The 13,043-nt window shown below is 44.1% G+C and overlaps 1 protein-coding gene across 1 annotated transcript in view; it reads left to right on the top strand.

Annotated features, from left to right (window-relative positions):
* The window catches only part of CDH23 (cadherin related 23), a 575,832-nt gene that overhangs the window by 430,454 nt on the left and 132,335 nt on the right, over positions 1 to 13,043 (top strand). The window contains exons 23-26 of the mRNA XM_031956552.1: positions 82 to 227; positions 2,737 to 2,956; positions 3,868 to 4,020; positions 10,116 to 10,229. Coding sequence (XP_031812412.1) covers positions 82 to 227; positions 2,737 to 2,956; positions 3,868 to 4,020; positions 10,116 to 10,229 — 633 coding nt within the window. The remainder of the gene's footprint in view (positions 1 to 81; positions 228 to 2,736; positions 2,957 to 3,867; positions 4,021 to 10,115; positions 10,230 to 13,043) is intronic.

Here is a 13,043-nt window from a genome sequence, read left to right as displayed (position 1 = left end):
CTATCCACTGCATCACTCAATGGTTTCTTTCTTTCTCCAACCCTCTCGCTGTTTCCCCTCTCCTTTCTGGGTTCCCTCTAGGCGGCAGGCCCCCCCTGAGGGCCACCAGCAGCGCCATGGTCTTTGTGAACCTACTGGACCTGAATGACAATGACCCCACCTTCCAGAACCTGCCCGCCATCGCCGAGGTGCTGGAAGGGACCCTTGCGGGGACCTCCGTCTACCACGTGAGTCCCTAAAAAGGATGCTAGTTTCTAGAACAAATCCTCCCTTCCTCTTGGAGCTTCCTCTCATGGTCTTTCCCTCTCTCAGCCTGTCATGAGCTGTCTGTCTGTCCACAACAAGCAGGGGTCACAGCTCCGCTCTCCAGCCCTGTGCTCCAAGGTGAACGGCGGCCATGTGTGGGCCAGTCCCTGTTCTTACGGGACCTTCTCTGAAGTTGGGGAGACTCAAAACAGCAGAAAAGAATAGGAGACAAAAAGTGCTTAAGATGGTGACTTTAGGTGGGGTTTGACCTGAATGGCCTCCAAGGCTGCTGCTCCTCAGGGAGCTTAGCATCGTGTGGAAGAGCAGCCAAAGAACAGAAATGAGTCTAAAATTAATAGGTAGAAGCCAAGGACTTGGAGCTCAGTTGGCTGGAATATGCAGGGAGTTTGAGCAAATGAAATATTCTGAATCCCTGGGCATCCATCAGAAATCCTTGCTTCAGTATAAGTGGGTACAAATCATTTCCAAGTGTCCTTTCTTACTTCCCTTTCAATATTCAGGAAAAAAAAAACATGTATTTTTAAATACAAATTTGTCTCATGAAAAGGCTGGAAAAGGTGCTTCTGCCCTAGACTGGACATGAGGGCATTGGGGACAGCCAGGATCTGCCAGAGATGAGACTGGTGGCAGCTGCCAAACAGGACCTAAAGATGCACTTGTGTGTCCTTAAAAACTGGACCCTGGGCATTCAGAAAAAGACACAGACCAGTAAGACAGTATTGAAACTGCCAGGTTTAAATTTAATATGTACTTTAAATAATAATCATTAAAGTCTATATATCACTGTACATGTTATCTCATTGATCCTGAGAGGTGGATAGTATTATTCTCTCCATTTCACAGATAAAGAGACCAAGCCTTGCTCAGATCACATGGCTAGTAAAAATCTCAGGCAAAATTCACACTCAGGTCTTCTTGATTCCAAGTCCAGAATTCTACCCACTACATAACCTAACTGTATCTAGGTTTAAAAAAAATAGTTGTATAAAATAGAGATTTTTGTTTTTCTACACAATCTTCTTTTTCTTTACTCCTTTAGATATGGAAATCCTGATGTTTGTCAAGTTCATAATTATAATGAAAAGGGAAGATGTTGTTAAAATTTTTCTAAAATAGAAAATTGCCTTCCCCTGCCCCATGTTATGGACCAGCAGAGACTTTGAGCCTTCAAAGTGACTTTGAATCTGCAGTTTGGCTAACTTCACCCCTTAAAAACATCTAGTATTTCAGTGAGATGCTTCTGACTCCTCTAATACTGATTGCAGTCCTTAGTAGAAGTCTCTGGCTAAAAGAATCATTCCCTGATTGTGAGCCTCCCCAGACGCCGGTTTGCTCCCAGACCACTTTCAGAGTATTGCCAGCTCAGTAGAAGCATGTAAACGGGGCTCTGTCCCCAGCCTCTATGTCTTTTTCCTGGAATAAACTCCTCTCCCCTCAGGTTCCTTATCCTCCTTTAGGTTCTGTCCAGGTATCCCCTCCCATATGACACCTTTCCCAACATCTCCCCCACTCCATCTCCACTCCCAAGTTCTTGATGCTCTCTTTCTCCTCAAAGCCCCCTACCTCTCACAGAAAGCTAAATTTCACTTGAATTGACCCAAATTGAATTGCGTCACAAAATAGGTACCATGGAGAGAGGAAATGAGTGACCTCAACAAGATGAGCATTTTTTAAGTGCTCCGTTTTGCCCCCTTTTTTTTCTTTTTATTAAGTCTGGGGGCTTCCTCTCTCTAATCCCTGCTCTATTAGCAGGCAGTCTCCAGCCCCATGTCAGTGATACAAACTAAAGAAAGCCCTGGAGAGAGTGGATGTGGGAATTAAACCGTAATGTTGCTTCTTTCCTGCTGGACTCAGTCACTTTGCTTGGCTGGAGTTGGGTCTGAATCAGGGAATATTAAAAGCCAGGAGTCAAGATTGAAAAGGAACCAAAAATCTTCATTTGAGTATAAATGGAATGGGCAGAAAATCCCTCTGAATGGGAGAGGCCCTGATCCAGGGAATCATACTCTTTTTTTAATTAAAGCTTTTTATTTTCAAAATATATACATGGATAATTCCAGCATTCACCCTGACAAAATCTTGTGTTCTAAATTTTTCCCTCCCTTTTCCCTAGACAGCAAGTAATGCAATATATGTTAAACATGTGCAATTCTTCTATAATATCTCCACAAATATCATGTTGCACAAGAAAAATCAGATCAAAAAGGGAAAAAATGAGAAAGAAAACAAAATGCAAATAAATAACAAGAAAAAAGTGAAAATGCTATGTTGTGGTCCACACTCAATCCCCACAGTCCTTTCTCTGGCCCTCTCCATCACAAGACCATTGGAACTGGCCTGAATTCCCTCATTGTTGAGGAGAGCCATGTCCGTCAGAATTGATCATCGTACAGTCTTGCTGTTGCCGGGTACAATGATCTCCTGGGAGCCACGCTCTCCACATTGATGTCCGCCCATTCTTCTCACCAGGTTGTAGCCATTGACCTGGACGAAGGCTTGAACGGGCTGGTGACGTACCGCATGCAGGTGGGGATGCCCCGCATGGACTTTGTGATCGACAGCAGCAGTGGCGTGGTAACCACCACCACGGAGCTGGATCGCGAGCGCATTGCGGAGTACTTCCTCCGGGTCGTGGCCAGCGACGCCGGCACCCCCACCAAGAGCTCCACCAGCACGCTCACCATCCGAGGTGAGTCGGGACATCCCCGCCGCTCCAGACTGCAAGGGCCAAGGCTTTGGGAGCCGTACCATTCCCAGAGTCCTTTGAGACCATCCCCAGGGGACTAGTCCACTCAGAATCTTAGGTCAGTTCCCACACCTAAAAAAAGTCAGAGAGAAATTTCCCTCAAGCCTCTAAGAATGTAGTTCGTGGTCCCTCATCCGAGCCTCCTGATGTGAGTTTGATAAAAAGAATCCCTAAGAGCACTTCTACCCCAAAGGAGAAACATGTGGTAGACAAAGCACTTTAAAGGGGGCTTATGGAGAGGTTCTTAAAGATGCTTTGCAGATAATCTGTAACTCAAAGAAGTTAAAAACTAGGCTCTCCTACAAGAGATGCTTTTCTGACCCTCAGAAAGGTCCCAGTCTCGTTGGCCACGAGGAGAGCTCTGTTGGCCCATGGCTATGTGACCTTGGAGCCATTGTCCAACTGCTCTGTGATTTATAATTGTCTTCTGTAAAGTATGATCTGTGAGCTTTTTGTATTGAATCAGGGTCCGTCATCCTTCAGCATCCCCACATCCCCATCACTATCCAGCTGGACCTCTAGGAGCATTCGATCAGCCAACATCAATGAAAAAAACAATTCAAATGCTCCTGGTTGGCTCGATGCTGATGGGCCATTCTGCCAGATGGTGACATTGGTAGGAAGATAGAGAGGGAATTGTCTTTCCCTACGTTTGTGTGCTCCCATGAATATTTCTGAGCCTCACAGTACAAAATTCCTAGCGAAAGCCATGCTGTATGGAAGCATTCTCTTTTATTTTATTTTGTATTCCTTTTCTATTTTTTTGTTTTCTTATTCTGTTTTTTAAACAAAAATTTTTTTAAAAGCTGTGCTATAAAACTGATTCTCGTTTTCTCTCTGGGTCTTTTCTCCAGTACTGGATGTGAACGATGAGACCCCTACCTTCTTCTCAGCCGTGTACAATGTCTCCCTGCTGGAGGACATCCCCCGGGATTTCCGAGTGGTCTGGCTGAACTGCACAGACAATGATGTGGGACTCAATGCCGAGCTCAGTTATTTTATCACAGGTTCTGGCTCTCTCTCTTTTCATTAGCATCTCGGCCTTCCAACTCATCCTCCCCTTTGTACCCTGCTTTGAATGGAAATACAACCCCTGCCTTTGAGGGATTAGATCATGTCTAGAGAATTTAGGAGAGGGGAAAACTTTTACATCAGACATCTCCCCCTCTCTGGTTTCGTAACCACTATTACAACTGAACAATAGTTTTACATGGGATTTATATACAGACACACACACACATACATATACACAATAATATTTGTGTACAATAAATTGTGTACACATGTTTACACAAACATGCATATATGCATGCTCACCTGTATATGTGCAAGTAAGCATATCCATGCATAATACATAATAATGATAGTGGGGATACACATACGTGTGTATATGTCACATATAAACTGCTTGTTTATAATGACAGATGTGATTATGAGTCTTGCTCTCTCCTGGTGTTTCTTAAAAGAGTCATTCTTGCCTAACTCACTGGTACCTCGCTGGCCTGAAACTGTCTCTCTTTGGGTTCTTTCAGACCTTGCTTGGGCAGGAAAGGAGTCTGAGATAGCCCTAATCAGAGGAATGAGTTGAAAAGACCAGGGTTCAAAAGTCTCCCTCTGCTCCTTACCCACTGTGACTGTGTGATTCTGGATAACTCATTTAATTTCTTATTTCTCTAGACAGTTCTAAATCTATTAAGTTGCAAAGAAAGTTCTGCTCTCCATTAGTAAATGGAGTTTCTAGAGCCCTCTACTCAAAGCATTAGTCAAGTCCCTGTCTTACAGATATAGGGCTTTGCAAACCTCAAAATATCAGAGGTGCTTAACCTTTTTAGGGTTATGGAAACTTGAGGCAGTATCTGATAAAGTCTGCAGGCCCTTTCCAGAATAATATTTTTAAATGTATAAAAAACTGTAAAATGACAAAGGAAACAATTATATTGAAATAGTTATCAAAATATTTTTAAAAATCTTTTCTCTCTTCCTTCTCCTTCTTATCTTCCTCTTCTTTCTCATTTTCTGCTCTTCTTCCTTTTCTTCCTTCTCCTTCTTCTCCCCTTCTCCTCCTGCTTTTCCCTTTCCCCTCCTCCATTGCCTAGGTTTAGTGTCAGCATTTCAAGAAGACAAGAGAATGAGTAGCTCCTGAGGTGATGATTATTTAAGTGCCTACTATGTGTCGTGTACCATGCTAAGCACTGGGGCTACAGTTCCAAACAATTCTGCTCCCACTGCTTGGGGAGACCAATGTACACGCCAACAACCATAAGCAAAATATTTGCAAAGTGAATTGGGGGTAACTTCAAGGGTAGGAGATACACTAGCAGCTGGGAAAGGGTCAGAGGACAAGGAGGGGACTTTGAGAAAAGTCAGGGATTATAGGAGTGGAAGTGACCAGGTGTGCACTCTAGCCTGTGCAAAGAAAGGTGGGGATACGGGAGATAAAATGTCATGTCTGAGGAAAGATAAAGAGTCAGTTTGACCAACCCAGACTGTGGATGCAGGGAAGTCGTGTCTGGGAAAGAGGCTTGTGAGGAGGTGAAGCGCCAGAAGGAGTTTTCATGTGATTACTTGGTTTGGATGACTTGGATTGGAGTGGGGAGAAGCTGTGGCAGGGTGGCCAATTAGCAGGCTATTGTAATGGGCTGGGGAGAAGGGCTGAAGGCTGAAATTAGAACAGTGACTGTGTGAGGAGAGGGGAGGGAATGAGATGGAAGTTTGAGAGGCAGGATCGAACAGCTTTTGAATCCATAAAACCCATGTGCTCTGAAGGCAGCAGTTGGAGTAATGACTGAAAAGGGAGTGGAAACCTTACCGTATTTATCAAGTAGCTGAATGACACAGAGCCAGGAGGGCGGCTACCACATTGGCCACCAGAATCGGGATCCAAAATTAGGACAGAATCAGGAGCCAAGAAGATCTCAACCGAACAGGATGATGGGTCTCTTCTAAATAAGATGAGATTTAATATGGATAAATATAGGACATATGTGGGCTCAAAAAGTCACCCTTCACAAATTCAGAAGGGAGTAGATACGCCTAGACAACAGTTCAGGTGAGAAGGGCCCCAGAGGGGTTTAGTGAAATGTAACTCCATGTGAGTCAGTAGGTTGACATGGCAACCCATTTTGGACTGTATTGAGAAAGGAATGATGTTCACAGTGAGAGACGCACCGGTCCCACTGTACTCTGCCTCAGTTAGGACGAACCAAACTTGCCATGCTCTCAGGACAGAGGGGTCAAGAGTGATGGTGAAGAACCTCAAGATCAGACCCTCAGATTGATCAAAGGATCTGGAAAAGAGATCCAGGGGGAGACTCATTCCTTAGGGGTCTTCAGCTATTTGAATGGATGTCAAATAAAACAAAGAATAGACTTGCTCTGCTTGATCCAAGAGGGAAGAAGCAGGCCCGATGGCTGGAAGCTGTAGAGTTATAGTTGATTCCAGCTCAATAAAAGGAGAAACTTTCTAACGGTAAATATTCTCCCAAAGTGAAGCAGAATGCTTCAGGAGGTGATGGAATTTCCCCTCACTAGAAATCTTCAAGCAGAAATTGGAGGACTACTCGAGAGAAACTAGGTTTCACAAAATGGTACTTGTACCTCAGGGTCTTTTTGATCTGTGAAAGGCTCCTGACCCATCTATCCAGGTCTAGTTGAGCTCTGCCTTAGCATAATGTTTCCCACCATTTTTTAATTTATGATCTAGTCCACACATGGGAAAGGAGAATTATGAAATCTATCCTTCACTTATAATCTTGCCCAGGCCAAGTAACCTTTACATTTATCTGGACATTTATGCATCCCCTGTGTCCCAGGTGCATATGCCCACATGTCCACCTTCCTCACTCCTCCTCTCCACAATCACTACCTTTTCTGCCTTCCACCTCACTTCCCCCAAGCCATAGACTGGAGAGCTAGAGGAGCTGGAGCCAGCCCTCAATAAAACTGCAAAGTTTGCCTTCGCTTCCCCCAGCCTCTCTTTTCTTCAGCTTTCCCATTGTGGGATGATGCATTTCCTGCCTTCCAAGTACCAGCCATCTCGTGTAAAAACTTGCTCTCAGGAAGTTATAGATCTGCACCTATTCATTTCAATTTAATTCATCAAGAACTTATGTTAATTGACCACTATATGCATGGTATGACTGTGGTGGGATAGAAAGATGGGAAATGATGCAGCTCCTGTCCTCAAGAAGTGTATAATCTGCTAAAGGAGATGGTCCAAGGTAGGACAAAAAACAGTAAACAAACTTATTAAGCACCTACTATGTGCCAAGCATAATGTTAAGCTTTAGGGATGCAAAAAAAAGTGAAAGACAGTCCCTGCTCTCAAAGAGCTTATAGTCTAGGAGAGAGCCAGAGTTGTGTAGGAAAATTTGAGGAGAGGAGATATTACACTGTAATATGAATGAGTCATTCTTCCAGGAATCATCACATAGGTGATTGTCTACTTTGCTTATGCCTAAGGCTGCTCCGATGACGTCTGATAATATGATGATGTGATTAAAAATAGAAGATAGTCGGATGCTCATGGCAATGGCCAATTGGAGCCCAGAGACTCCCGCTCTAGCAGTTCATGAATCTGGGTCTCCGTGGTAGCCCCAAAGTGTCCCAGTGCTCATTATAAGGAGCAGGGGGCTACCTGACCCTGTAGAGCTCTTCTAGCCCTCCGGTTGTATCATACCAGGAATGGGTGAAAAATACTCCTGGATACATCCAGAGATGCTGGGGAAAGGTGCTTGCAAAAACTGGTGCTTTGGCGCCCTCTGCTGCCCAGTATCCCGCACGCTGCCCACCTCTTGACCAAGTCTTCATCCCAGTGGGATGGATGGTGACTTAAAGAGCATCGCTTCCAGTCCCCTCATTTTTACAGAGCAGGAAACTGAGGCTCCAGGAAGGGGAAGAAGTGGCCATCAGTGACCCATGCAGTAAGTAGTGGAGCCATTGTGGAAAGCAAGGAGCCAGAGGCAAGATCCCTCTCTGAGAACGTTTCCTCCCTTTCTCTGCCTTTGATCCCCGTAGTGACTTCTTGGGCTTTTTTCTCATTGATCAACAGGACTCTGCTGTTTCTGGGGGATGCTTCCTAATCCCCATTCCTGGCCCCCACTCCCAGAACTGGATCACACCCTCTTCCCACGCCCCCATTCATTCCTGCTACTCAACCCCGCATCTCTGGGGCATTTAATGTGCTTTTAATTGAACAATGAAGCCTTATGAATCATCGGGCAATGGGAAGGGCACTGGCACAGGACTTGGAAGATCTTCCAGCTATCAGTTCATACTGGGCTGCTCCCCTTTCCTCGATCATGGTGGAGTCAGCATCCCCCAAGCCCAAAATGCATTCTCTCCACATTTTAAGCTGTGAAATTCTCTTTTATCTAGTCCTGTTTTCTAGGTACATTAATAAATACTATTCTAATTAACTGACTTGCCCTCCAGCCTTCTCCATAAATCTTTTCTTGCCTCACCCATATTCAAGCTCCCTCTCCAAGTCACTCAACATTTGCTCTTTGCCCTCTTATATATTCATCACATTTTTAACTTGTAACATTTGTGCATTTGCCTTCTCTCCCTTCTTAACTATAAACTCTTCAAGGGCAGGGATTATGTTGTTTCCATCTTCATTATCTCCATAGAACCTTTTCTGTTGCTGCACAGTCATTTCAGTCAGTTCTTTGGGACTCCATTCGAGGTTTTCCTGGCAAAGATACTGGAGTGGTTTGCCATTTCCTTCTGCAGCTCATTTCACAGATGGGGAAAACAGAGTTAAATGATTTACTCCAAATTTGAACTCAAATCCTCCTGATTCCAAAATCAACACTATCCACTGAGTCACCTAGCTGCCAAGATAATCAATTTTAGTTGTTGTTAAATTGAATTAACCCAAAGACCTGAGTTCTAGTTCTGCCTCAACCATAAAATTTCATGCTAGTCCTTTCATTTCTAGAGGTCTGCTTCGTCAGGTATGAAGAAAAAATTAGACTTGGCTGTTTCTAAGGACCCTTCCCAGTTCTAATAATATGTTGCACATTCTATGATCCTTCCATCATTGATATGCTATATTCTGAGTTTTAGTTTTTCTGTCTCTAATAATCTATTATTCTAATATTTCAGCCACAATACAAACCTCAAGAATCATATGGCTCACTCTTACCTTCTGGATAAAATTCATACTTTTTAGCTCAACTATTTATACTCTCTCCCTAGTCTACTTTTTTAGACTTATTTCACATTTCTTTCTATCACCATATGCTCCAACCAAACAAGCTTACTTGCTCTGAACTCAGCAGTGCATCTCCCACTTTGAAAGAAGTTGTCCCCTATTCCTGGAATGTTCTCCTTACTCATCTCTGTCTATTAGAACCCTTATCTTTCTCAAGGCTCATGCAAATCTTTCCAGCTTCCCTAAAGTGTTAGGACTCTCTCATCATTCAAATGATTTTATATTTACTTATCCATGTAAATGTATCCCCAAAATAGAGTGTAAACTCCCTGAAGACAGAGACTATTGTTCCTCCTGTTTTTGTAACCCCTGCACCCAATTTAATTCATGGCACTAGGTGACACTTAATAAATGTTTGCAGTCATGTTCATTGACATTTGGGCTTACCCCCTCCGCCAAATTATGCATCTAACCCAGCCATGACTGAGTTCTGCTCTGGAGACTTAAACTACACTGACTGAATGACTGTAACCTCTCTTCATATTCCCATGGCACTTGACCAAGTGTTCTCCCACAAGTCATCCTAGAACCTCTACAGCCCATGCTGATAGTGAATGTATCTCGAGACCCTACTCAGATATGGGGGTCACATTATTTCTCTTATGCTCATTTCCAAAGAGCACAAGGTCTTGGTCTTGAGTCCATGAAGAGGCTGGAGGGGGGTAAAGAAAAAAGTGCATCTTTATCTTCACTAATCTTTGGTTTCCTTTGTAATCCTCTGTAATTTATTTTTGTACCTCATTATTCTGAAATGCAGTTCATAGGCTTAGGCCCAAGGGTTTCAGGATGCAGAAATGATAAAGAATGCCCACTTCTCTCTTGGGAATCCAAACTTTTGGTAAGCTCTTTTCTGCTCTGTCTCTGAAATGCCTTTTTTACCTGCAGGAGGAAACATCGATGGTAAATTCAGAATTGGCTATCGAGATGGCGTGGTCAGGACGGTGGTGAACTTGGATAGAGAGACCACAGCGGCGTACACCCTGATCGTGGAGGCCATTGGTATGCATCCCCCTCCCTCTCAGATAACTCAGACAAGGAAGCTTTTCCTTTCTAATGGGTGGAGCCAACCTGGGGCATCTTTCCCCAAGACCCAGGCTTGGAGCCTCTGCTCTATCTTCCCCATCCCAATGAGAAAGAGCCAGGAGAGTAAGTTGTTGCCCAGAATCCTGCCTGCCCCCACATTGCCTTCAGATGGATGAGTGAATGAAGAATTCCTTAAGTGCTTAGAAATGAGGGTACAAATAGAAGAGTAACACAGACCCAGCCTCCAGAGGCTTATATTCTAATGCAGGGGTCCTCAAACTACAGCCAGCGGGCCAGATGCAGCAGCTGAGGATGTTTATCCCCTCTCACCCAGGACTATGAAGTTTCTTTATTTAAAGGCCCACAAAACAAAGTTTTTGTTTTTACTATAGTCCGGCCCTCTGACAGTCTGAGGGACAATGAACTGGCCCCCTGTTTAAAAAATTTGAGGACCCCTATAATGGGGGATGGGAGGGTTTCAGCTGTGAGTCAGATGGAAACATCCATGATCCTTTGAGTTCATCAACAAAAAAGATGTTTACATTTCTTTATTGGCATTTCCACTGATTTCTTCCTGATACCATGAAGAACTTTGTGGAAAGAACTTTCTCTTCTGACCCTTTGGGAGCAATGGCCAAGCTGTGTCTCCCCAGGAGTTGTTTTCCAGGATGAAGGCTGCAGGCTTTGAGCTAGGAGCATGGCTTTTGCCAAAACTTTGGGTTCAGGATCCTAGGCTGCCTCCCCTAAGGTCTGAGAGGTAATGGAGGTAGAGTGATAGTGATGGTTTAACTACCTGGCACACATGGTCTCCCCCAGCGTGCCTTGATGCTTCAGCCAGACTGGCTTGCTGCCCTGTGGGTGATTAACAGCTGATGGGAATAACTTACCCTTTTCTGTCTTCAGATGGGAGATGAGATCTAGCTTCTGTGGCTATAGAGTCATCTGGGAGAATTCAAGAAAACCTTCTGGGCCGGGAATCTCTAGGGCTTCATCCTTCTTCCCCATAATATCCTTCCCTCAGAGCCAATCTTCCTCCTTTTATCCCAGTGGAATTTTTATGCCCCCTAGAGAGTGACAAGACTGGATTTCCTCCTCAGGAAACCCCAGAGAGCCCAGTACTCCCCTGCCAAGGACAGTTCTGTGCCATGTTCTGGCACTGCCAAGGCAGCTCAGCCAAATTGGAGCCTTCTCACATTGAGAAGGTAAAATCCACAGTGGTTAGAATGGGGCCCCAGCTTCTTAAACTGTGGCTTGTGACCCTAGATGGAATCTTGTAACTGAATGTAGGGGTCATGTGTAATGGGCTGAAGCTTGAATTGATGCACTGAGGTCCCAAGCACGTGAGGCTAAATAGTAATTGGACCATACTCTATTAATATATATGCTTGGAGAAAGAATGGCTCCTGCCCACTTTTTGTGCAAGTCCTGATGTGTTGTAGAGGAAATGATTTTGGTGGGTAGAAGCAGAGGGGCAGGAAGAGAGGCAGAGAGACACTGCGGGCTGGCTTCCTTTTGCAGCTGCTCACACTGCTATCGTGATCCCCCTTCACCTCCAATCCCCCTTCACCTCTACTGAGAATAAAGATTGAAGATTTTCCCTTAACCTGAATTCCTGACTCCAGCTGATTTTAAAATATGCGGTCATCACAGTCATGGAATTATGGTTTTTATTAGTAAATGTTATTTGAATACCTATCCCTATTTTTTTTTATTTATATCCCTATACCAGAGTCACATAAAAATCCTTGGGTGAAAAGTGGTCACAAGTGGAAAAAGTTTAAGGAATCCATCAACTTTTTAAGTCATTATTATTAATTACTTAGATGACTGTATCCCCGTGTAACAGGTTTCCTTTATATGTCTATAAATTTTATTTTCTGAAATGATTCTGAGGAGTTTGTAGAATTCACCAGAATGCCAAAGAGGTTCAGGATGCAAAAAAAGTTAAGAAAACCCTGATTTTGTAGGATTAAGAGAGGGGTCTTTGTATCTGTCCTAGGGGCCTGGGTAAGCCACAGTAATTAATCTAGGACTAGGTTATACCCTGGGCTATAAGTGCACGTTACAGGAAGGATTAATCCCAGATATGGGGCCAGCTCATTTGATAGAGAACAGAAGCAAGACGACATTAGGAACTGTTAGAGAAAGGTAATAACCTCATCTCCATCCGAGCCACAGTCCCATCACTTGGGTTACGGGTCAGGTGGGAGGAGGGATGCTCCCCAGGAAAATGGCTTTGTGCCAGGGTCTGTCCAAACTCCTTCAAAGTCCATTGGCTTCTCCGTCTTTAATAGGGATGGCAGAACCAACTAACCTGTACATTATTGAAGATTTGCCAATACCCGTTATTCTAAATAATAATAATAGTTCTTGATTCTATCCTACTTTGCCATTCACAAGTTACTTCTTTTAAAACAGAAATATGAAGCGAGTAAATGACCCATGTGGGAAAGGGAATAGCATTCACAGATAAGCCCCACTCCCAGGCCCACCCTCTCTGAGTTTTCTCTTTGCAGATTTACAAGCCTTGGGGTGACAGCCCCTCACTTCTCACTGCCAACAGTTTCTTCTGAGCCCCTGGGACTCCTGAACTCCTCAACTTTCCAGTCCTAAAGTAACAGGCTAAGGAAAGATAAAAGAATATGGGGCAAGGGGCAGGCAGGACTGCTTATCCAAGGTCAGAGAGGCTTGGAAAAAGGAAAACCAGACTTTCAGCACATTCTGCCTTTATTCTGATTTCCCCCTGAACTACCTTACCAACTCTTGGCTTACTCTGGCCTTATCTTGGGG

Source organism: Sarcophilus harrisii, chromosome 2, assembly GCF_902635505.1.
Source record: "Sarcophilus harrisii chromosome 2, mSarHar1.11, whole genome shotgun sequence".
NCBI classification, from domain to species: domain Eukaryota; kingdom Metazoa; phylum Chordata; class Mammalia; order Dasyuromorphia; family Dasyuridae; genus Sarcophilus; species Sarcophilus harrisii.
The sequence above is the reverse complement of the archived record's forward strand: the minus strand, read 5'-3'. Positions and strand labels throughout refer to the sequence as shown.